General features: G+C 35.5%; 1 protein-coding gene across 2 annotated transcripts in view; it reads right to left on the bottom strand.

The window, feature by feature from the left end:
• EPRS1 (glutamyl-prolyl-tRNA synthetase 1) overlaps nucleotides 1-27,054 on the bottom strand; it is a 110,276-nt gene that overhangs the window by 28,103 nt on the left and 55,119 nt on the right. For both annotated transcript variants that reach the window (XM_037823647.1, XM_037823639.1), the window contains 10 exons: nucleotides 22,377-22,639; nucleotides 12,309-12,360; nucleotides 11,634-11,843; nucleotides 11,187-11,259; nucleotides 9,333-9,412; nucleotides 9,005-9,106; nucleotides 8,544-8,699; nucleotides 7,912-8,109; nucleotides 7,248-7,421; nucleotides 4,113-4,273 (listed from right to left, as the gene is read on the bottom strand). In XM_037823647.1, the coding sequence (XP_037679575.1) occupies nucleotides 4,113-4,273; nucleotides 7,248-7,421; nucleotides 7,912-8,109; nucleotides 8,544-8,699; nucleotides 9,005-9,106; nucleotides 9,333-9,412; nucleotides 11,187-11,259; nucleotides 11,634-11,843; nucleotides 12,309-12,360; nucleotides 22,377-22,639 (1,469 nt within the window). The remainder of the gene's footprint in view (nucleotides 1-4,112; nucleotides 4,274-7,247; nucleotides 7,422-7,911; nucleotides 8,110-8,543; nucleotides 8,700-9,004; nucleotides 9,107-9,332; nucleotides 9,413-11,186; nucleotides 11,260-11,633; nucleotides 11,844-12,308; nucleotides 12,361-22,376; nucleotides 22,640-27,054) is intronic.

Below are 27,054 nucleotides of genomic sequence, written 5' to 3'. Positions count from 1 at the left end.
GGATAGAATCTTGAATGTCAATTGCTTTATCAACATTTTAACTGTTATCCCACTCCCTCCTTGCCTCCATGGTTTTTGATTGAGAAATCAGCACTCAGTCTTACTGAGGTTTCCTTGTATGTGACGAGTCATCCCCCACTTGCTGCTTTTAGGATTCTCTCTGTCTCTGGTATTCAATAATTTAATTACAATGTGTCTCAGTGTAGGTCTCTTTAAATTAATCCTATTTGGAGTTCCTTGGATGTGTACATTCATGGTTTTCTTCAATTTTTGGGAAGTGTTTCATCATTATGTCCTCAAATATTCTCTCTGTCCCTTTTTCTTGGATTCCTATAATGTGTGTGTGGGTACATTTCACGTTGCCCAAAGGTATCTTAGGCTCTGCTCACTTTTTTTTTTCATCTTTTCCTGCTCTTCAGATGGTAATTTTAATTGTCCTATCTTCTAATTTGCTGATTCTTTCTTCAGCCTGTTCAAATCTGCTATTGAATCCCTCTAGTGTATTTCTTATTTCCATTACTGCTTTTACTGCTTTTTCCACCTCCCAAATTTCTATTTGGTTCCTTTTAAAAATTTCTAATCCCTCATTTTGTTCACTCACTGTCTTCCTGATTTCCTTCAGTTCCATGTTCATGTTTTCCTTTAGCTTGTTGAACTTACTTAGGAAAGTTGACTTAAAGTCTTTGATTAGTTGTTCCAGTGACTGGATTTCCTCTGCTGTTTTATTTTGTTCCTCTGAATGGGTCATCTCTTTCTGTTTCTTTCTATGTCTTATAAACTTTTATTGAATTCTGGGAATTTGAACATTTTTAGATACTCTAGAAGTCAGGTTCTCCCTCTTACCCAGGGTTTCAGTGTAAATTGGCTCTATGTTGAGGCTCTCCAATGTTTAGGCCAGTTTATACTGAGTCTATAGATCAGTCTTTCAGAGCATGCATCCTGCCCTGAGCATGTGTAGTATCTTTCAAGAATTCCCCAGTATGTGTGACTTTTCTTCCCAAGCTTCTCCTCCCAGGCCCTGGGTATCTTCTTTGTCTCAATCATAGACTTCTGCTCCAGGTGGCTGAGGTGAGCTCAGCTTCACATGATCGTTCTGTTCCAGCTTTCCATTCCAGCATTCAGCACTGACTCCACTCCACCTTTCTACACTGGTCCTGCTCCACTGCTCTGTGCCCCCTTTCTGTGCTATTTCTCTGCCCCAGGTAACTTCTAGGATAGGTGATCTAAACAGGTACTGTAAGTCAATCTTCCATGGAGCCAGTTGGGGACCACGTACAAAGACATCCAATATTTTCATTTAGGTGTGTCAATAATCAGGCTCCATTATTCAAGTTATAATCATATACTATGTAACTCCCTTTCATAAGAACCTCACATTTTAGAAATGTAAATATATATTATTCTCTTCCACATTCAGTGTCACACACTAAAGGAGGATCACTCATAGATGGTGATTAAAGAATAAAAGACATTATTTTTTTCTTTTCTTAATCTCAGGATTAAGGCCATGTGAATGCTGTGCCAGCGACTGCTAGGTATCTACCAAATACATTTTTCCTTCTTCCAGAGCACCTGACTAGACTGTATTTCCAAGCCTCCCTCATAGTGAGATAATACCTGAGGGAAAGTAATGTTACTTCCAAGGCTTAAGCTTTAAGACAGTGGGCTTGCCTCCTACATGCTCTCCTCACTTGCCAGACAGTAGTAACCTGGAGATGACTGTGATCTAGTTTTGATCATGTAAATGACAACAAGGCTCTCAGGGATGGCAGAAGCAATAAAATGGAAATAACCTAGAGCCACCCATAGACCTGAAATACCTCATGCTGCTCCATAAAACAAAAGAAAACAAAACAAAACAAAAATGGTCAAGTTTTCTTTCAACTCCTGAGCTTTTGTGGACTCTGTTATAGCAACTTAGTCTACTTCACTCATATAGAACTTAAACTAAAAATATCTATTCAACAACTTGATGTTATGAAATCAATCCAATCTTAGAAACAAGTCAAACCACTGACAGGGTCCCTATCACCATGGCCTTGATACCTTAAAGTAATTCATAACATTAATATACTTTCTTTGTATTAGGTAAAACAAGAATATCACCACAAACCAGAAAAACTTGACACCTTTTTAAAAAATATGAAAGTACTATTATACTAATCTGTTTTTTTTTTTTTTCCTGGACAATATTTGATCTAGAACTTTGACCTACTCAAAGGTCCTATATTTTACAAACTCACTGCAATATACATTTTTTAAAAAAATAAAAATAAAAATTTAATGGTAAGACAACCCAGATTAAGCAAAAAATTCTGATCTAATTCACATATGCAAAATGATTTTAACTCTGCACACCTGTATTTGCCTACTTATATATATTAAAAAAAAAACAATACAAGAAAATGCCTTCACCGATTATATCACTTGATAGTGAGTTACAGGCAGCTTTATTTTTTATATTTTTCAGTATTTCTCAATTTTTCTACAATGAGCATGCATACCCAAATAGAAAAAACAGATGTAAAAACAAAAAATCATTGCAAAAGGTAAACTGTCTAAAAACTATTTCCTAAGTACCTCATATGTGAAAAAGAATAGAGAACTTGGATGTTAAGTGAAAGGGAAGCCATATGATAGAAATTTCTCCTATAAAGTATCAGCTGTTTACCAATAAATTCATCTGGCAAATATTTACTAAGTACCCATACATTTTAATTTTTATATTACCACAGAAGATGAAATAAATAAGAAAAAGACTGTCCTCTAAGAATTACAGAGGTCTAAGCAACCTATATAAGTCAGCTGAAGAAAAAATAAAATATTTATGAGACTTTTTCTTTTCAATCTAAGTGAAAATAAATGTATTCAGTGCTTCTCATGGGGGAAAAATGTACCTTTATGCATCTTACATTAGCAAATTTATTAATTAGCAATGTTGATGAAAAAACTTTTTTTAGGTATACGGAAACAGTGGTTTTCCAACCAGGGGTGTGCAACTGAATCATGCAGACAGCATTTTAGCTCTGATAACAAGAACCCTGTCTTGAACTGAATGAATGAGAATTTCCAGGTGTGAAGCTCAGATATGTGTGTGTTCCCAAAGCTTCCAGATGACTCTGAAGAGTATCTCTGGGAAAGAACCATTGCACTAAATACACTATTTGAATGGTAGCAATAAAAACAGGAAGCTTTCTAAGCTTTTATTTCTGACATGATTACCTGTTCTAAGTTCAGACATACTTTTACTGCATTATTTCATTTGTAAAGCACATAAATCCTTGAATTAATCCCCAAAGATACTTATTAGTTCCATTTTAGGGCAGGCCAGCCAAGATAAGCAAAACTACTCACCTAAAAACACATAAATTAGCAACAAGCCACGGCTAGAATGTAAATTGGCTTATCCCTTCCAATGCAAGATTTAATGAGGCCTAATATGTTAGGCAGAGGGTATTAGAAGATAAATGAATAAATAAGATGCAGGCATTACCATCCCAGAAACTGAGCCTCTATCACTAATGGTGGTGGGCCTTCCTCTCTGTTCCAGGTGGGCAAGAAAGGAAACAAATGTGTCACACCAATCCCAATTTTCTGGTACCTCTGCCTTGAAACCTGTGATTCTGAAAAGACTCCCCTTCACAGATCAGAGTAGCCTTCCGTGCCTTCTCCCACTCTTCATCCCCAATCCCAATTAGGAGGTTCTCAACCTTGGCTGCACATTATAATCACCTGGGGAGTTTTTAATACTCCAGTTAATGGGCCCACTCTAGACAAAGTAAACCAGTATTTCTGGCACTAGTATTGCTTTCAATAGGTGCTGCTAACATGTACACTGCAATGGAAGATGAGAATCAATGCCCTAATCCCTCACATTTATATTATTTACAAGAGCCTGGATCTGAAATTAGCTTAAATAAGTCTAGGAGATAGAGCAGGAAACACTTAAAGAAAAAAACAAAAAACATAATACAAGCCAAAAACCCAAAGGAAATTCAGAGGAAGGAAAGATTACTTCCAGCTGGGGCAACTGAAGAATTCCTTACTATACAGATCTAAAATATTGAGAAGGATCTAAAGATGAGAGATATAAGCAATTCTAAGGAACTAACCTTGTAAAAAGGTTAACATGGATGTCTTCCAAAATAGCATGAAGTTTAGTCTCAGCCTCATTTTCAGCAATAGTCAGCTTTTCTCCAGTATCTCGTCTGACAGCTACAAACTGACAACTCTTCAAATCACGTGGCCCAACTTCAAGTCTAATTGGCACTCCCTATAAAACAAAAAAGGCAGTTAAAAGCATAACCAAACAAGGGGAAAAAAAAAAAACAAAACACACAGGTAATACTCCTGAGATACTACAGAGATCTATAACAATAAGAAGGCATAAATAAACCTAAGAAAAAACTAGTGCGTGAGTAGTTCTGAGTTAAGGAAGCTCTTAGAGTAGAAATAATGAGGTGAGTTGTTCAGATCAGCATTCCCAACTTTTCTCACAGAATAGTGCACCTAGAAAATTATATTTGTAAGGTACACTGGGGTAAACAGAGAAGGCTTCTTGAGGATAAAGTTACCCCAATAAACTAAGGGTATCAGTGCCTTGGCACAGCCACAACTCATTCATGGTACAATGGTGTGCTCTGCTTGGGAAGCTCTAGCTCTGGATACTCTATCTTTGCCTTGTATCCGAATCAGCTGGAGGGTTTGTTAAAGCACAAATTACTGCCTCCCAACTCCAGAGTTTATTTCACAGTAGGTTCGAGGATGAGGCCTGAGAATTTATACTTCTAAAAACAATCTCCCAGTTGGTCCTGGGACCACATTTTGGGAACCACTGCCCTATGCCGTTTGATTTTTTACAAAGGAACTTATGGACTGACTATAGGCAAGTTAAGCCTTGTAAATGTTCAACCTTTCTGAATGCATATAATGGGTTTGCTCCCTGAGAGGATTAAAAAGTCTATGGCTTAAGGGGACCTCATTTTTAGGGCCAAATGATACCTGAAAAACAGTAGGTTTTTCTGTTTCTTTTTTGAGTAAATGATCCTCTAAATCTAATTCAAGATAAACAAAGTACAAATTAGTACTGCATAGATATGATTTGGCTTCCTAATGGTCACAGGAAAATTTTTAAATGTTACTTTAGAAATTCCCACTAAATAATACTGGAAACCATGGACACATAAAGATAAAAATAATTAAATGAATAAATTGAAAGGTTAATGAGAAATGTGATGTGTAGAGATGATGATAACCCAAGAAGAATTGAGGAACTGTTCCACACTGAAAAAGACTAAAGAGATGTGAAAACTATATGCAACACATAATTCTCAACTAGATCCTTTTGCTACAAAGGACATTAGTAGAATGACTGGCAAACCCAGAATCATGGTAGTAATTAGATGGTAGTAATGCATCAATGTTACTGTCCTGATTTTGTTGGTTATATTTGATTATGTAGAAGAATATGTTTGTAGGGTGATGGGGCATCAGATTAGTATCTTACTCTCAAATAGATCAAGGAAAAATAAATTCTTTGTTTTGTACTTGCTTCATTATAAGTTTGTGACTGTTTCAAGATAAAAACTTTTTACAATCCAGGGTGATGAAATAACACAAGCAAAGGCACAGAGACTATATGGAAAGAAAAGAGACAAGGGTACATGAAAGAGGATAAAGGAAAATAAAAGTTGGAAAGGTGATATGAAGCCAAATCATAAATGAGGCAAATTATTTTGTTGGTAGTTTTTTCTAATTAACTAGTTATGAAATTACTTGTGAAGCACTTATATTTTGTCTTTTCTTTGTTTTTTTCTGACAGCACCACAAAATTATCTTAATCATTCAACAGAGCAAAAAGAAATGTAATTTATTTATTCATATTATTTCCCCCTTTCTACTTTCATAATTCAGGAATGGATACAGAATAACTGTGGAAGTTGCTGGGTTCTGGTCTGACAACAAACCATCTCATAGATTATTTATTAAACAGAGTAAGTCTCACCGTACATACATACATACGCACACACACGTGTGTGTATATGTGTATATACACATATATAGAAATACATAAGCTTTACAAAGCTAACCACTATCAAATGAGTATGAATCTAGACTTCCCAAAATGTCTTCTTTCCTCAGGAATTTGTGGACTAAATTGAACTAAAATGGTATTAAAAAGTACCAAGAGCTAGTGAAACTCTTTCTTAATGTTCTTTAATTTTAGCCATCAAATTTAGGACTGAGTTGCTTATTTTCTTTCTTGAGGAATGTGGACAAGGAAGCTGTAACAGACCCAACGCATACTAAGAATACCTCCCCCTTCCCCCCCCCCATAGTATAAGTTCACCAGGGTTCGAAAAAAGGAATGAGAGAGACAAAGACAAGTCACTCTTGGGAGGAGTGAGATAAAAAAAGAAAGGGAAAGAAGAGGTATATAGAAGTGAAAACAGATAAGCTGCTATTGGCACAAAAGCTACTCCTAAGTTAAAAAAAAAAAAAAAAAGAAAAGAAAAGAAAAAGAAAAAAGCAATTCATGAAGAAATAACACAGAGAAAACATTCATCTTTAAAGTCTTCATTAAAGGTAGGAAAGGGTATAAAGGAGAAGGCCTATTACATAAAAAGGAAGCAATATCAATATAATTACTATCCTTCAGCACAGAAGATTTGCCTCAGGAACCATTTACATCCAAAAAGGTGATAAATATTGGCAACTCTGGGAACCCTAGTTCTATTAATACTGAATAATTTCAGTATTACTGAATTCTCATATTTGAAAGTTTAGAGCTACAATATCACTACATCTCTTCATTCCATTTCATATAATGTGAACTTATATATTCTTGACTTCTAAGTTCTAGACCCAATAAAAATCCCTATTTCAGTTTAAGAAAAAATGTTAAAAGTCCAGAAGTTTGACTTATGTAAATTCCTGGCATTTTAATATACTAACATGAGGAATAGTAACCATAAACAAGGTCTTCAAGATCATTTTTATGCTAGCATTATAATAACAAGCTTCCATAAAACAATTTTAAATTCAGCAACTATACAAATTTTAGGTATTGATATTACAAAGCTAAGAATTGTGCAGGTCTTCAATACTTGTTTAAATGAAGAGGAAAAGTATCAAATCAGAGAACAGTAATGAAAAAGTCTCAAGTTTTAGAAAGCCGTATGTAGAATAAAGAAAATCTAAATCCAAATTGGGGATCTGGGGGTAAAAGACACAACTGAGGAATTTACCTTGAGCTCCCAGTGATTGAATTTCCAACCTGGTGAATAGTTATCGCGCAAATCAGCTCTAACACGTATGTTAGCACTGAGTAGCCGCTTTTGATAATCACTGCATTTTGCAATCAGAGCTTCTTTATCTTCTTCAGAAAGTGCATTCGTAATGCCACAAGGAATAACTACCACCTAGAACCCAGCAAAATGTCCAAGTTTATAAAACAACAAACAAACCAGCATACAGAGGTAATGAAGTCACATAATTATACAAGATCCAGTAGTCAAAACCTTCTAGTGACTATAAAACCTAACACAAACCAAGTTGTGATTTCTAATCTAGTTATAAAGTCTACCAATTAGCTGCACATCGTGTGTCCACACTAAATGCATTTCATTTGACCTACCATATTTCATTTAACCTACTACACATCATTTCATAATACGATTTCTCAAAGTTTCATATAAAGTAGCTAAAATGTATAAAAGAGTAAGAAACAGTAAATAATACAAATGCTCTACATAGTTACACAATACTAAGGTTTGAACTGTATTCTATGTTGTGTCTAAATCAGCAAAATATACCTGAAAGATATTCCGAAAAATCACCCTTTCAAGTTTCCTTTAGTAAATATGGCTTGTATCTTATAAAAAGAAACAGAAATAGAAATATTATCCTTACCTGAACACAGGCTACACGGGGTGGTAATACTAAGCCCATGTTGTCCCCATGAACCAGGGTCATAACACCAATAGTTCGAGTTGTCAAGCCCCAGGAGTTTTGATAGGCAAATTGCTTCTCTCCTGGTGCCTTTGGATCTTCAAAAATGATTTCAAACATTTTGGAAAAATTTTGCCCTAAATGATGGGATGTTCCTCCCTAAAATAAAGAGAGAAATACAGAATTTAATTTTAATAACATTATGCCTCTGAAGATGACTACTATAAGATCATATGTATAAAAATGCATTACACTGATTTTATCTTCCCTGTTTTTTATATTAAATATGGTTTTTAAAATATAAGCATAACTGATATAAGAAGAGACTAAGATTAGTCAAAAAAACACTATAGAACGGCACTGCTTTGGGCAGCATGTATTGGTAATTCAGGAGCAAGCCATGACCAAAAGTAACAACTACATACATAACCCTGGAGACTTGCTGGAAGTTGTATTATGGTTCCAGAAAGCACATGAAATACTTTAAAAAAAAAAAAAAGATTCTACTCCTCTGATGAGAGAAGCAATTTTTGGATATGTCTATTGGCTATGTGTTCAGTCAACAAATAGAATCCTATGCAGTAGTTTGATACCTGGATAGCTCTTCCACTAGCAGATATAAATGCTTCTACTGTAGTTGTATAGTCTCCTCCCGCAAATTTCTCCTTTTCAGTCTTTCTTCCTTTTACAACAGGAATTGCCAGGAGTTCTTCATATACTTGAGCATATAAGTCAAGTATCTGCAAGACCTGCAACAGTATTTTAAATGTAAATGTGTTTAAATTTAGGGCATATTTATTCATTATAGATCTATAAACTGCACAATTTAAAACTGTTTTGGGAAAAACACCTCAAACAACAAAACCTTTTGAATGAAAACATTAAAGGAGCCAGTTAGAGTTTATTAAGGAAGACATTTAACAAAATGATTCAACTTATAGTTGTTTACTGAATGCATGTTATGTAAACAGTACAGCATTGCCTACAACAGCTGAAACACAAAAGCAAACAGGACAAAGAAACAGAACATAATATGGAAGACACCTTTTTATACCTCTTCTGCTGCTTCTTCAAAAGTAGCAAAAGCACTGTGCCCTTCCTGCCAGAGGAACTCACGAGTACGAAGGAAAGGCTGAGGATGCTTGAACTCCCAACGCTGTAAGAGGCAAGAATACAATTTGGTCACTATAGATAGCTTTTCAATTGTTATTAACAATTTTACAGGGTAATTAATCAGAAATCATCATTCTGATCGAACATGTATCAAAAATGCCTCCATACTCCCAATCCTTTGAAGTATGAAACTAAGGAAAAAGTGACTGTTTTTTTAAAAGAAAACTAGTGAGCAAGAATACAGCATGCAGGAAGAGGTGTGTACCTACCACCACATTGCACCACTGATTGAGTTTGATGGGCAGGTCTCTGTGTGACTGCACCCATTTTGCATATGCAGGATACATTACTAAAAAGACACAGAGGAAGAGAGGCAGGATTAGTCACTGAAGATTGTGTTTCTCCTTGAAGTGCAATTAAATAGCAATTAAAATGTTGCATTTGTGGAAGTGTTTCCAATGCTTGAATGGTAAGTGAATGGTATTACTATGTATTTCAGAATATATACTATTACTCAAGAATGTAAATCTATTATTAACTTGACCATATTTTATATTCTTCACAATGAGATTTACATTTAACATTTAATTTGGCATTTGTCCACTGTTTTGCTTATTTGTTTCTAAAAACACTGAGGACCTTACGGGTTCTATGTTATAAATTCCTTACATTCATTATCCTATTCAATTCTCACAGTGAACCCACAAAGCAGATATAATCTCAATTTTAAAGAAGTGGAGGCAGAACATAAAGAAGTTAAGTAATTTGCTGAAGCCAGCACAGTTATATATTAGACCAGAATCCAGGTTAGATCTGATGGAATGTTCAATACATACTACTGCCTATCAGGAAGCTCTGAAAACTAGGTTTCAGAGATTTAAGTGGCATGAAACATTGAAATTTGTACTTATTATGAACACAACAATGGAGGCATTCTGATTATTGAATGAATTCCTAATTAAAAAGTGATATGCTCAGGTAAAGAAAATTCAGAATAGGAAATAAAGTATAAAAGATAAAATTAAAATCAACTATAATCCAATACTAAGACTGCTAATACTTGATGTATTTTTCACTCTTTTATATACCCAGAATATGAAGGATCTTTGTTACGAATGGCTAAATTAAGTGAAGGGGCCTATCTTATCATAGCATACACATGATTATATATAAACAGTAAAAAAAAAAAAAATTGCCAATCTGGAATACGAAAAAAGCTGGTATCATAATTTTAATAATACATCATTATAATATTAAAGATTACCACTAGAAATATCAAATAAAGAGCAATATAATACTTAATTCTTAACATGGAAAAATCACTTTGGAAGATATTAACAAGTCCACCGGTTCACAATTCCCAAGTGGCTCTTCCATTTACTATGTGTGATTTTAAGAAAATCGTTTAACCTTTCAGAGAACTTTCTTTATCTACAAAATGGAGATAACAAAAGTTGTCCCTAGTCTCCTCATAACAGTGTTGTGAGAATAAACAAGATAATACATTTGGAATGATGGAAAAGTTCTGGTAATCGATGGTGGATGATGGTAAGATAACATTGTGAATATAACTAACAGCACTGACATAAATATTTGAATGTGGTTAAAAGGGGAAATTTTAGGTTGCATATATGTTACTAGACTACAAATAAAAAAAAAGAATATAAATGAAAGCAGTTAGTAACATGTAAGTTACTATTACTACTATGTATTACTATACATGTATTACACTCCTATATGAATGTAAATGTATTATTATTAAAATGACTAACAAATTAGAAGTAAATATTGCATAAAAGTTAGTTACTGCTTGCAATTTTAGGTAACCAATTCCAAGGATAAAAATTAATTATTCCAAGAATAAAATTATTTGGAAAGACCTGAAAACTTAACAGCATTTAAAAAAAAATGGAGTGTTTGAAAAATAACTTTATCTTAATGATAAAGAGCTATACAATGAATATTTTATAGAGTATAAAATTCCATACAACTTAAATCTGCATTCAGTCTTTATCAATATTCATTCAAGTTCACATCATCAAGAATTATCAATATCATGAAACAAGAGTTGAGGAAGCTAATGTGTCAATGAGGTTTTTTCTGACTTCAAGGCCCATCCTCACCTGTTTCACTAGTAGGACGAACGGCGATTGGTTCTGCTAATTCTGTTCTGCCAGATCTTGTAACCCAAGCAACCTACCAAGATAAAATCATTTTACATATACTATTTCAACAGCATTTTAGAACAACAGCACAAATCCAAGCAAATTTTCTCTATTTCAATTTTCTCTTTATCAAAGAAGGCACATTAACATAACTAGGGCTGTTGGCTGTAAGAAAAAGTACATACTTAAAAACTTTCTAAATATTAAGACGAAAGTAAAAACTGGTTAATTACTTAATGTGACAAGCAGAATCATAATTTGCCATAAAGGCAGAAATATCATTTTGTAAAATGGCTTTATATTTCTCTAAATTGGTTGTTACATACTCGCCTTCAGTGTGAACTGGAAATGTACCTTCGACTTTCTGGGATAAAATATAAAAATTAATAAAGCAAGCTAACTTACCTCAGGGGCAAAGTCAGCAACATGAGTCTTCTCTTTCTCTAATGCACCTTGAGATACAAACATGGGGAAATAGCAGTTTTCAACACCAAGTTTCTTGATCTCAGCATCAAAAAAGTCCTTGATGGATTCCCAAATGGAATATGCCCAGGGACGAAGAATATAGCAGCCACTTACATCATAGTATTCAATCATTTCTGACTTTGTGATGACCTTTTTAAAAGAAAAATATATTCTTTAAAGCCTAAGTTAACCAAAATTAGAGTACAAGTGGCAAGAGTATAATATCCAAACTTTAAGCCTGGAGATTTCCACTTAATGTAGAAAATAATAACAGAAGTTTAATAGCCTTTCCTATACTGAGAAAGAAAATGTAATAGGGCTTCAAACTCTTAAGAAGACTTGAATTCCAATCTTGCCTCTGCAGTTTACTATCTTTGGACTAATTCCTTTACCTCACCTTAGAAGAAAAATCAGGTAATGCCTATTAATAGGGTTACTTCTCAATTCACTACTTTATGTGAACGTGCTTTGGAAACAGTGAAATGTTAAATGAATATGAGATGTATTCTTAATACATTATTACTATTACATTTGTGCCTGGACTTGAAAAATCTAAACATGAAATGGTCACTGAAAAATCTTAAAGTATAAAAAATCAACTGAATGCATACTCACTTGAGAGTACCAATCTGCAAGATTTTCTTCTTTTTTGGCCTCAAGACCCAACCTGCAGATATTAAAACATAAAATATAATTCCTTTCTTTAAGCAGTTGGTTTTAGATTGAATGGAAATAAACCTCTAAAGTCCAAAACAGATTAATTTTTCTTCAGTATGAGGTTTTATGTATTTTTATCTCTTCTGTATTCATTCCCAAGATGTTTCTAACCAAAAACAGTTCAATTATCTTGAAAAAGATAGTGAGATCGTGTCCCCCCAAACCTAGGAAAGCTAGGCCTAACAAAAATATTAATATAGATATCTCTGTTACAAAGTTCTTTTTAAGATAATGTATCTACAATTAAGATAGAGTTTATTTACATAGTATTCTCCTACAATAAAAGAAGAACCTCTTGCCATCTTGAGTCCTGGCAAAATTATATTTAGTAAGATCAGTGTCTCACAGAAAGAAAGCAGCAAAAAGTAATGAAAACAATGATTACTCATACACATGTACATATTCTACAAGTATTTTTTTTTGAAACTTTTAACACACTTTTAACTTTAATTTTAGAAGAAACAGGAATAAAACTCCATAAGCTAGAAAAGAACTTCTTAACATGATTAACAATCTTGTCTTCACAAGCAAATATAGAACTATGCATAACAGCTGCAGAATAATTCTTTTGAAGCACACAAAAAACAACAAAAGCTGAGCTTATTCAAGCTCATAAATGAAGCATCAAAAATTTCAAAAGATTATAATCATAGAGAGTAGTTCTCTTATCTTTCTACAATATGTCAGAAACCATAAAAATGGTATTTTAAGAACTGGAAACTAAGAAACTACCTTTGAAATTATCAATGAATAAAAGGAAAAAAAATCATAATGAAAATTAAGTTTAAAAACAAAGATAATGAAAACACTAAGTATCATAATTTGTGGTATGCAAATACAAGAGTAATTAGAGGGGAATTTATAGCCCCAAAATGTATGAATTTGAAAAGAAAAACGGCTGAAAAGTAATGAATGTCTATCTTAAAATGACAATGCAAAAATAATAAAACCAAAGAAAGATGGCAGGAAAAATCAAGACATGGCACTTGAGCATATTATTTAGAGATATGAGATTAATTTAAAAAATGTGCTAAAGTGATTACAGGAAATAGCAGGTGGGAAGGGGGCTACTGTTTTTTTCCTAACTCAACTATGTAAAGTTATTTGATTCTGTACACCATGGATGATTGTATGGTATATGAATATATCTCAATAAAACTGAATCTAATTTAAAAAAAATTAAAAAGGAAAAAAGACAGAAAAACAAAGCATAACAAAAGCCCATATGGTAAATGTCACATTGCTACCAGGTAAATGCCATCATGCTACCACAGAAGCATGAAAAGAGAGCTTTGAAAATTCTACAAGTATTTTTTAAACTACAGTCAGTAAAGGTTACAGACATGTATTCTAAAAATGTCTCATTTTTCTTTTAACTACAATAAAAAAAGTTTCAGAGATAGACATTTTCCAAAAAAGTCAGATTTATCTGCAATAAAAACCTATTCTGTGGACCCAGCAGAGTGGTGACCACTCAAGAGGGGATGGAGAATGGCTGAGACCAAGGTTTTGGGATATGAGCAGTGGAGAGATTGTGCCTTGAGGGATGGAGTGAGTTTGATTGACCAGGACCGCCTCCTGGGTCAGCAGTGGCTACACAGCCACCAGGCAAGGGAATGAGCAACAGCTCTCCATTCTGGTGCACTCACCTTAACAATTAACTGGGGAGATAATCCTCCACAGCCACATGACCTGGAGCTCCCAGGAGGGAACCCAGGGGACAGCAGATGAGTATTGATGGCATTTACTCTCCCCCCGCAGAAGTCTAGGGGGTGCATAGCAAGAAGCGGGGATAGGAGAGGGCGCTGCACAGAAGAACCAATAGCCCTTCCCACACTTCAGAGGCTTGCGGGCACATAGGAGACAGGGAGCGGGGCACTTGGGAGCTGGAAGGTGCCCCTGAGCAGATTCCCTGCTGAACTGCACAGGGCTCACATCAAACCCCCAGGGCAGACAGACCCCACTGCACACAGAGAACTGGTACACTGATTGGATTCCCACCCGGTTTGGACACTGCCCCAAGGTACAGGTGAAGTTGGGGGAAAGCTGGCATGAGCGTAAGAGGGGAATCAGGAGAGCCACCTACTGGTATGACAGGGAAAATGCATTCCAGCAAGTTGTAGCTCTGCCAAATTATATATAAATGCTCAAATACTCTTGTACTTCCCAAAATAATCTTACCAAGGTAAGCAAATGCCCCAAAATCAACAGAAAATCATAAAGCACCTGAAGAACCAAGAAGATATGGCCAAGCCAAATGAACAAATTAAAAAGCTGGAAGAGACACAAAATTTGGAGCAATTAATTAAAGAAGTACATACAAACCTCCAAAACAACTTCAACGAGATGGCTAAACACATAAAGGACATCAAGAAGACTCTAGAAGAGCAGAAAGAAGAATTTGAAAGAGTAAATGAAAAAACAACAGATCTTATGGAAAGAAAAGATACTGCTGATCAAATTAAAAATATACTAGACACACAACAGCAGATGTGAAGTGACAGAAGAAAGTATAGATGAACTAGAGGATAAGACAACTGACTGAGAACACACAACGGAACAAAAGGTGAAAAAAATGAAAAATTTGAGATGGATCTCAGGGAAATGATGGACAACATGAAGTGCACAAATATAAGAAGCACTGGTGTCCCAGAAGGAGAAGATAAGAGTAAAGGGCTAGGGAGAGTGTCTGAAGACATAGCTGGGGAAAATGTCCCAACCCTGCTAAATGACATAAATATACAAATCAAAGATGCCCAACGAACTCCAAATAGAATAAATCCAAATAAACCCACTATGAGATATATACTGATCACATTGTCAAATGCTGAAGAGAAAGTTTTGAAAGCAGCAAGAGAGAAGTGATTCACTACATACAAGGGAAACAACACAAGACTACACACTGACTATCAGTGGGCATCATGGAGGCAAGAAGGTAGTGGTATGACATATTTAAGATTCTGAAAGAGAGAAACTGCCAGCCAAGAATTCTTTACTCAGAAAAATTCTCCTTCAGAAATTGAGGGAGAGTTTAAAATTTTCACAAATGTGGAGAGAATGTGTTAACAAGAGACCTGCCCTGCAATTAATACTAAAGGGAGCTCCACTGGCAAAGAAAAAAAAGAAAGGAGAGAGAGGTCCGGAGAAGGGCACAGAACTGAAGAGTATTACAAAGGGTAACTTAAAGGAAAAAAGAGAGAGAGAAAGAAGGAAAAAATAGATCTGACAACTAAAAACCAAAGGATAAGATGAGTGGTTCAAGAAGTCCCTTCACAGTAATAACTTTTAATGTGAATGGGTTAAACTCTCCAATTAAAAGATACAGACTGGTAGAATGGATTAGAAAGTATGACCTACCAATATGCTGTTTACAAGAGACTCATCTTAGACCCTGCAACACAAAGAGACTGAAAGCGAAAGGATGGAAAAAAATATTCTACGCAAGCTGCAACCAAAAGAAAGCAGGGGTAGCTATACTAGTATCAGACAAAATAGACTTCAAATGCAAAGAAGTCATAAGGGACAAAGAAGGACGCTATATGTTAATAAAAGGGACAATTCACCAACAAGAAGTAACAATCATAAATGTTTATGCACCCAGTCAAGGAGCTCCAAGTACATTAGACAAACACTGGCTAAACCGATGGGAGAAATAGACATTCCTACAATAATAATGGGACACGTCAATACGTAACTCTCTTCTGTAGATAGAAAAACAAGACAGAGGACTAATAAGGATACTGAGAACCAGAAGAATATGATAAATGAACTAGACATAACAGACATATATAGATCATTACATCCCAGAGTACCAGGATACACATTCTTCTCTAGCACTCAGAACATTCTCTGGGACAGATCATATGCTGGGCACAAAACGAGTCTTAATAAGTTTAAAAGGACTGAAATTATTCAAGGCACATTCTCTGAACATAATGGAATGCAACTAGAAATCAACAACCACCAAAGAACTAGATCTCTCACAAATATACGGAAATTAAACAACACACTCCTAAACAACTAGTGGGTCAAGAGAAATAGGTAAATATCTAGAAACAAACGAAAATGAGAACACAACATATCAAAACTTACGGGATGCAGCAAAGATGGCGCTGAGAGGGAAATTTATAGCTCTAAATTCATACATCAAAAAGCAAGAAAGAGCTAAAACAAAAGACCTAACTGAACAACTGAAGAGCCTACAGAATGATCAGCAAACTAACCCTAAAGCAGAAGAAAAGAAATAACAAAGATTGAAGCAGAAATAAATCAGCTGTAGACAAAAAATTGAGAGAGAGAATAAAGAAAAGCAAAAGCTGGTTCTTGGAAAAGATCAACAAGATTGACAAACCCTTAGCTAGACTGGCAAAGTCGAAAAGAGAGAAGACCCACATAAAAAGAATTAGAAATGAAAGCAGGATAATTATCATGGATTCTGAAAAAATAAAAAACAATCATAAAAGGATACTACGAACAACTGTATGCCAACAAGCTAGACAATTTACAGGAAATGGACAACTTCCTGGAAGTACATGAACAACCCAGACTGACTCAAGAAGAAATAGAAGACCTCAACAAACCAATCACAAGCAAAGAGATCTAATCAGTCATCAAAAATCTATCTACAAATAAAAGCCCAGGACCAGAAGGCTTCACAGGGGAATTTTACCAAACCTTCCAAAAAGAACTGACACCATTCCTGCTCAAACTCCTTCAAAACACTGAAGAAAAAGGAACACTACCTAACTCATTTTATGAAGCTAATATCACTCTAATACCAAAACCAGATAAAGATATTACAAAAAAGGAAAACTATAGGACAATCTCCCTAATAATACAGATGCAAAAATTTTGAACAAAATATTGCAAATCAAATCCAAAGCAACATTAAAAGAATTATACACCACGACCAAGTGGGGTTCATTCCTGACATTGCAAGGGCGGTTTATAAGAAAAATCAATCAATGTAATACAACACATTAACAAACCGAAAAGGAAAAATCAAATGATCATCTCGATAGATGCTGAAACAACATTTGACAAAATTCAACATCCCTTTTTTATAAAAACACTTCAAAAGGTAGGAATTGAACGAACTTTCCTCAATATGATAATGGGCATATATGAAAAACCCACAGCCAGCATGGTACCCAGTGGTGACAGACTGGCTTTCCCCCTAAAATCAGGAATGAGACAAGGATGCCCACTGTCACCTCTATTATTCAATACTCTGCTAGAAGTTCTAGCCAGAACAATTCACCAAGACAAAGAAATAAAAGTTATCCAAACTGGAAAAGAAGAAGTAAAACTGTTATTTGAAGATGATATGATCTTGTATTTGAAAAATCCTGAGAAATCAATGACAAAGCTACTTGAGCTAATAAATTCAGCAGAGTGGCAGGATACAAAGATTAATGCACGTAAGTCAGGAATGTTCCTATACACTAGTAATGAACTAATTGAAGAGGCAATCAAAAAAAAAAATTGCATTCACAATAGCAACTAAAAAAACCAAGTACCTAGGAATAAATTTAACCAAGGACATAAAAGACCGCTACACAGAAAATTAAAAATCGTTACCAAAAGAAATCAAAGGGGACCTAAAGAGGTGGAAAGATATTCCGTGTTGATGGATAGGAAGGCTAAATGTCATTAAGATGTCAATTCTACTCAAATCGATCCACAAGTTCAACACAATTCCAAACAAAATTCCAACAACCTACTTTTCAGACTTGGAAAAACTAATTATCAAATTTATTTGGAAGGGAAAGGGGCCTCGTATTGCCAAAAACATTCTAAAAATGAAGAACAAAGTAGGAGGACTTACATTTCCAAACTTTGAAGCCTACTATAAAGCCACAGTGGTCAAAACAGCATGGTATTGGCACAAAGACAGACATATTGATCAATGGAACTGAATTGAGAGTTCAGAAATAGACACCCAGATCTGTGGTCAACTGATTCTTGATAAGGCCTCCAAATCCACTGAACTGGGACAGTCTCTTCAACAAATGGAGCTGGATATCCATATCCAAAAGAATGAAAGAAAACCCCTACCTCACGCCCTATACAAAAATTAACTCAAAGTGGATCAAAAACCACAATAAAAAAGACAGCATAATAAAACTCCTAGAAGACAATATAGAGAAACATCTTTAAGACCTAGTAATAGGAGGTAGCTTCTTAGACCTTACACCCAAAGCACAAGCAATAAAGGAAAAATATAGATAAACAGGCACTCCTCAAAATCAAAAACTTCTGTGCCTCAAAAGACTTTGTCAAAAAGCTGAAGAGGCAACCAACTCAATGGGAGTATTTATTTGGAAACCATATTTTTGATAAGAGACTGATATCCCACATATATAAAGAAATCCTACAACTCAACAACAATAGTAAAAATAGCCGAATTACAAAATGGGCAAAAGATATGAAAAGGCATTTTTCTGAAGAAGAAATACAAAGGGCTAAAAAACACATGAAAAAATGTTCATCTTCACTAGTTATTAGGTAAATGCAAATCAAAACCACAATGAGATACCATCTTACACCAATAAGGATGGCAACCATTAAACAAATAGGAAACAACAAATACTGGAGAGGATATAGAGAAACTGGAATTCTTATTCATTGCTGCAGGGTGGTATAATGGTACAGTTTGGCAGCTTCTCAGAAAACTAGATATCAAATTACCCTACTATCTGGCAATTCCACTTCTTGGTATGTACACAGAACTGACAGCAGTTGACACGAACAAACATTTGTACACCGATGTTCACAGAAGCATTTTTCACAGTTGCCAAGAGATGGAAACAATCTAAGTGTCCTTCAACGGGTAAGTGGATAAACAAAATATGGTATACATGTATGATGGAACACTATGCAGCAGTAAAAAGGATCAAGGTCCTGAAACATAAGGTAATATGGATGAACCTTGAAGATATAATGCAGAATGAAATGTCAGGCACAAAGGGAGAAATATTGCATGTTACCATTACCATGAATACCCTGAACAATGTAAAACCAACTTTATAAAGTAGAATATTGGGGACCTAGAGATATACAGAAGCTAGAGGAGGGGGAATGATAACCTAATATGTTCAGATGTGTTAATGGTGAATTTAAAGGGATGGGAATGGATAGGGGTGATGATTGTTTATTAACAGGATTTATAAGTATCAGAGCTGCATTGAAGGAGAACAATAATTGAAAGGGGCTGTTTAAAGGCATGTATCCTACAGATCAGCACTACAAACACAGACAGGTGCTTGCATATACTTCTAAGACATGACATGGGTTCAGAGAGTTAGCAACAGAGTGGTATATGGGAAAAATCTACCTATTTCATTCTAGGGACTATAGTTAACAGGAATACCTTACCACTACACAAATACTAGGGAGAAATAATTAAGGGCTGAAAAGAGCTATGGGGTGTTTAGGGTCATGGGAATTGTTTAAAATGGAGAGTGATGAGGATTATACCACTAAGTGATGATAATGTGAGATACTGATTGATTAATGTACACAGAAAATACGCTATGTGAAATCAGGAACCCCCTACTTTATAAGTCAAGCCCTTGATCTTGAGGCTTGCTCTTGTGAAGTTATGGTTGTAAAGGGGAGGCTAAGCCCACCTATAATTATGCCTAGGAGTCACCTCCAGAGAACCTCTTTTGTTGTTCAAATGTGGACTTTCTCTCTCTAAGCCAAACTCTGAAAATAAATTCATCACCCTCTCCCCAACATGGGACAGGACCCCATAGGTGAATGAGTCTCCCTGGCAACATGGGACACAGATTCTGGAAATGAGCCTGACCCTCACATCAAGGGGTTGAGAATGCTTTGTGGAACACAAGGGTGAAAAGAAAGGCAACAAAATACAAGTTTTAGTGGCTAACAAATTTCAAATAAGGGTCGAGAGGCTGTCCTGGAGGTTATTCCTATGCATGCTCCAGCTAGATATCCCAAATGGCCACATTTTGATAAGCCCAACTCAACAGTAGTTCCGAAAACCCTAAAGAATACCTGGGTCCCTATCTGAGACTCTATAAAAGTTGCACTCATTAAGTTTATTCTTCAGAAACTTAAACCTTCCAGAGAGCTCCTCTGCCAGCTAAGTCTCAAAACCCAGAGGCAAAAGGCTCTTTAAGAATATCAAGCGGTTACATCCCCTTTTTCCCATAATGTCGATACCCCTTTCAAACATGAACAAATTAGGGTGGTCACTGCCTAGACATCCCTGAAGATCGGGAAAGTGAGTAAACTAGAGGAAGGTGTAGCAACAGACAAAATAGAATTTAACAAAGGATCATGAATACTGAATTTCTATATAATTTTCTTTTTCTTAGTTGCTAGGGTATTAGAATAGCTAGAATGAAAGAACTGTGGTGGAACTATAAACCATAACATTCTTTGAAATTTGCTATATAGCTATTCGTTGAATTATAATTTGAAGGTTATTATCTTTTTGTATATATGTTATATTTCACAATAAGGAAATAACTAAAACTATGGTACTGTAACCTATAACATTTTTGGAAATTTCCTACATAACCACTTATTAAATTGTACTTTGAAAGTTATCACCTTTTTGCATACATGTTATATTTCACAATAAGGAAACAACTGAAACTGTGGAACTGTAACCCATAACATTCTTTGAAATTTGCTCTCTACTTGTTAAATTGCACTTGGAAAGTTATCACTTCTATGTAAATGTTATATTCCACAATTTAAAAAAAAAAAAAAGCCTATTCCAGACAATAACCCTTTTCTTGAAGTACTGACAATTATTCAGGGAACTGAGATCTCATGATCCACACAGAAATATCCACCCATCAGCTATGTTTTATAAAAGGTACACCTTTTTAGAGTTTACAAACAAGGCTTTATTGGCTTAAAATTTTAAAGTATTTTGCATTTGCACTGTCCCTTGTTTCACCTTGAAATATCTCAACAAAATGCCTATAAGCAATCTTATTCTTTCACAAGCAGTCAGTGATTCGAACACATTTTCTTATAAACTTGCCACTGTACTCAAATATTTAGATGGTGAAAAGCGAGAAGCTCTATTCCCTCTTCACTATCCTAAAAATCCATCATCCAGTCAATGGGCAAAAAGAAAAATCACTGCTGTATTCTCTTGTTTAAAGAGATAAGTTGTATGAGGTGAGACAAGAAAGAGCAGAATCTGAAATTCAGCTACACACATCTAAAACCACTGTATCTCAAAACAGCAGTTGCCAAAAATGTAGCTAGAGAGGGATCACATTAAATTCCAAATTGCTAACAGCTTTTTCCTCTTAATAAGATATTAAACGAAACCCATCACAGTTCACTCTATTTAGGAATGGGAAGAGACAGGGGAATTTTGTTATTCACGCAGACTGGAATATCCTGAAAGGGCATCTATTCCACTGTTTTGTCTTTAACCAGCTTTGTTTTATATTTAAACTACCAATTTTTAAATTCCACAGAGAATGAAATTCTTATTTACCCCCATAAAAGTTACTATTTGAAAAATCTGCTTCATGTGCAAGATAAAAATATAATTGGGCTTCCTATTGTGTTAAAAAGAAAGAAAAAGGGAACATACATATATATATTTGTATTTACTTGTTTAATTAAATGGAAATCTCTTAGGACACAGAAGAAACTAATAGAGTGGTTACCAATTCATTACGGTGGGAGAGGGAAATGGGAAGATGGGAAACAACGCTAAGTGGGAGACTTCATTGAACTTTTTATATCCTGAGGCTGTTAAACCAATCAGATGAATGTATTACCTATTTAGAAAATTAAATAAATTCAAAATTAACAAAACCCATGTGCTGGCATTGAAGTTTTAGCATTCCCTGACTTAATGTGATAATCAAATGAATCTAAGTATGTTTCTTAAAAAATAATTTAGAGTTTAATTCATACAAAACTTCCTGCTTCGCTTCAAATTAAGCATCCATGTTTTATTACCTGGTCTGTTTCTTAGGTCCTTGCCCTTCTCCTGAACCACCTGGTGGCAACCCACTGCCTTGGCTTTTAGAAGACTCTTTTCTTTGGCCATCATTTTGTTTCTGAGGCTTATTCTGCTTTTCATGTTTATTTTCTTTTTCTTTCTTCTTCTTATCTTTGTCCTCAGCTCCAGTGGCAGAGACAGGTTTATACTCTATTCCAGTCAGAGACTTGTACTGTGCCTTCAACTGAAGGAGCTCTTGTACAGCTATATCTATTTGATCCTTTAGTTTAACAAAGAGGAAAAAGAGAAGATAGTATTTAATTTAAACCACTGTCTAAGCATACTTACACGAATACAATGTCCAAAATTTTATAAGCATATTTCCAAACATAATTAAAGGTGGGTACGAGGTGGGAGTGAAGAACATTTAACGTATTGTTCTAGTTTGCTAATGCTGCCGGAATGCAAAACACCAGAAATGGATTTGCTTTTATAAAGGAGGTTTATTTGGTTACAAAGTTACAGTCTTAAGGCCGTCAAGTGTCCAAGGTAGCACATCAGTAATCGGGTACCTTCATGGGAGGATGGCCAATGGTGTCCAGAAAACCTTTGTAGCTGGGAAAGGACATGGCTAGCGTCTGCTCCAAGTTCTGGTTTCAAAACGGCTTTCTCCCAGGATGTTCCTCTCTAGGCCTCAGATCCTCAAAAATGTCACTCTTAGTTGCTCTTGGGGCATTTGTCCTCTCTTAGCTTCTCTGAAGCAAAAGTCTGCTTTCAAGGGCCGTCTTCAAACTGTCTCTCATCTGCAGCTACTCTCTCATCTTCTGTGCTTTCTGCAAAGTGTCCCTCTTGGCTGTAGCTCTTCATAATGTCACTCTCAGCTGCGCTGAGTTCCTTCTGTTTGTCAGCTCATTTATATGGCTCCAGTGATTTAATTTAGACCAACCCTGAACAGGTGGGGCACATCTCCACGGAAAAACTCAAAGAATTACAATCTAATCAACACTGATACATCTGCCTACACAAGATTACATCAAAGATAATGGCGTTTGGGGGGACATAATACATTCAAACTGGCACACGTATCATCAACTGAACCTTGACGACAATGCTGAGTGAAATAAGCCAGACAGAAAAAGAGAGATATTGTATGTTATGACTACTGTGAACTCTGTTAAAAATGTAAAATATATGTCTTATATTGTAGGATATAGGGGACCTAGAGATAGACAGCAACTAGTGAAGGGGGAACGATAATCTAATAAGAACATATAAGATATTAAGGGTTTCTTTATATATGCAAGATAACAGATGAGTGGATAAATAAAATGTGGTATATACACATGATGGAATACTACATGGCAGTAAGAAGGAATGATCTCGTGAAACATATGACAACATGGATGAACCTTGAAGACATAATGCTGAGCGAAATAAGCCAGGCACAAAAAGAGAAATATTATATGCTACCACTAATGTGAACTTTGAAAAATGTAAAACAAATGGTTTATAAAGTAGAATGTAGGGGAACTAGCAACAGAGAGCAATTAAGGAAGGGGGAACAATAATCCAAGAAGAACAGATAAGCTATTTAACGTTCTGGGGATGCCCAGGAATGACTATGGTCTGTTAAATTCTGATGGATATAGTAGGAACAAGTTCACAGAAATGTTGCTATATTAGGTAATTTTATTGGGGTAAAGTAGGAACATGCTGGAAGTTAAGCAGTTATCTTAGGTTAGTTGTCTTTTTCTTACTCCCTTGTTATGGTCTCTTTGAAATGTTCTTTTATTGTATGTTTGTTTTCTTTTTAACTTTTTTTTCATACAGTTGATTTAAAAAAGAAGGGAAAGTTAAAAAAAAAAAATAGAAAAACAAGGAAAAAAAGATGTAGTGCCCCCTTGAGGAGCATGTGGAGAATGCAGGGGTATTCGCCTACCCCACCTCCATGGTTGCTAACATGACCACATAGGGGACTGGTGGTTTGATGGGTTGAGCCCTCTACCATAGGTTTTACCCTTGGGAAGACGGTTGCTGCAAAGGAGAGGCTAGGCCTCCCTATGGTTGTGCCTAAGAGCCTCCTCCCGAATGCCTCTTTGTTGCTCAGATGTGGCCCTCTCTCTCTGGCTAAGCCAACTTGAAAGGTGAAATCACTGCCCTCCCCACTACGTGGGATCAGACACCCAGGGGAGTGAATCTCCCTGGCAATGTGGAATATGACTCCCGGGGAGGAATGTAGACCCGGCATCGTGGGACGGAGAACATCTTCTTGACCAAAAGGGGGATGTGAAAGGAAATGAAGTAAGCTTCAGCAGCAGAGAGATTCCAAAAGGAGCCAAGAGGTCACTCTGGTGGGCACTCTTACGCACACTTTAGACAACCCTTTTTAGGTTCTAAAGAATTGGGGTAGCTGGTGGTGGATACCTGAAACTATCAAACTACAACCCAGAACCCATGAATCTCGAAGACAGTTGTATAAAAATGTAGCTTATGAGGGGTGACAGTGGGATTGGGAAAGCTATAAGGACCACACTCCACTTTGTCTAATTTATGGATGGATGAGTAGAAAAATAGGGGAAGGAAACAAACAGACAAAGGTACTCAGCGTTCTTTCTTGCTTCAATTGCTCTTTTTCACTCTAATTGTTATTCTTGTTATTTTTGTGTGTGTGCTAATGAACGTGTCAGGGATTGATTTGGGTGATGAATGTACAGCTATGTAATGGTACTGTGAACAATCGAAAGTACGATTTGTTTTGTATGACTGCGTGATATGTGAATATATCTCAATAAAATGAAGATAAAAAAAAAAAAAGGAAGTCTCAAGGCTCACAAGAAATTATACCAGATGATAATAAATCCACAGAAAGGAATGAAGAACATAGAAAATAGTAAATTTGTGGGTAGATGTAAAAAAAAAAAAAAAAAGATATTAAGGGTAATCTTAATGATATGGGAATGCTCAGGAATGACTATGGTTCATTAATTTTCTTGAGGTTTGGTAGGAACATACTGGAAGCAATGTAGTTATTTTAGGATATTTGTTTTTCTTATTCCTTTGTTTTGTTTGAAATGTTTTTTAAAATTTTTTGATAAAGTTAAAAAAAAAACCTACTGAAAATAAAAGAATATGATAAATGGACAGAAATGTGCAGAAGAGTGACTGGAAGACAGAATAGTCTATAATTACACTGTCTAAACAATAACCACTAACCACGTGTGGCTATTTACATATAAGTTAATTAAAATGAAATAAAATTAAACATTCAGTTCCTCATTCATAATAGCCACATTTCAAGTGCTTAATAATTACACGTGGCCAGTGAGTACTGCATTGGACAGTACTGTTAACAGAGCATTTCCATCATTGCTGGAAGGTCTATTGGACAGCACTAGTCTTAAACTTGTATTCTATGGTAATCTAGTTAAGTCACTTAACTGCTTAAGTTGAACATTTCACAATTACAGTCGATCCTCATTATTCAAAGACTCTGTATTTGCAAATGTGCCTACGTGCCAAAATTTATTTGTAACTCCAAAATCAATACTCGTGGTCCTTTTTGCAGTCATCCGCAGAAATATAGAGTAGTGCGTCTGACATACACGTCCCGAGCTGAAGGAGACCAAGATGATGCTCTGCCTTCTCGTGTCAATTTTCATACTGTAAAATAGTATCCTTCTTGTGTTATATTTATTGCCATGTTTTTCACATTTTTTGGGTGCTTTTTGTCAGTGTTTTGCTATTTAAAACGGACCCCAAGCATAGTGCTGAACTGCCACCTAGTGTTCCTACGCACAAGGACATGTTATCTTACAGAGAAAATAATGTGTGCTAGACAAGCTTCGTTCAGGCATGGATTACAGTGCTGTTGGCACCAAGTTCAATGTAATGACACAAAAATACATATAAATATGGTATCTTTAAATAGAAACACACATAAGACAAGATTATGTACTGATCAGTTATTGAAAACATGACCAGAGGCTTTCAGGAACCTAACCCTTTACTTCCATTAGGAGCAATGGTTCCAGATAAGCTAATTCTGTGTTTGTGGCGACTTTAAAGTACATACCTACTGCAGACAACAAGAATTGACTGTATAAAGATGACAGTAGTCAAATTTCTATATTACTGGTTAAATTTCAAAACTTATGACAACTTACTTTTTCCACTCATGAATCTGTACAAAAAAATTCCTACTCTTGTAAAAGTAATAGAATCAGCACAAACTACACCAGAGTTCAAAACAAAACCTACTGTTTGAGATTAACAGAGCTTTGGAGTATGATTCAATCAACAAGTACCTACGTACAATGGGCCTACATACAGTGTGCCAGGCATTGTGCCAGGGTCTAAGTCCCTATTCACAGCGATCTTACAGATGAGAGGGGAACAGACAATTTAACAACTACAATATTGTGTGTTTAAGTATTATGTCAGGGAAGGACAGTGTTCTTTGGGAATGTCTAGTAAAATCGAATCATAGGGAGAAAGGATCAACAAAGGTTCCAATAAAAGGTAAAATATAGCAACATTTCTGTGAACCTGTTCCTACTATATCCATCAGAAATTAACAGACCATAGTCATTCCCGGGCATCCCCAGAACATTAAATAGCTTATCTGTTCTTCTTGGATTATTGTTCCCCCTTCCTTAATTGCTCTCTATTGCTAGTTCCCCTACATTCTACATTATA

The sequence above is a fragment of the Choloepus didactylus genome, chromosome 2 (assembly GCF_015220235.1).
Source record: "Choloepus didactylus isolate mChoDid1 chromosome 2, mChoDid1.pri, whole genome shotgun sequence".
Lineage (NCBI taxonomy): Eukaryota > Metazoa > Chordata > Mammalia > Pilosa > Megalonychidae > Choloepus > Choloepus didactylus.
Note: the sequence above shows the minus strand (reverse complement) of the source record. Positions and strands in the feature narration are given on the sequence as shown.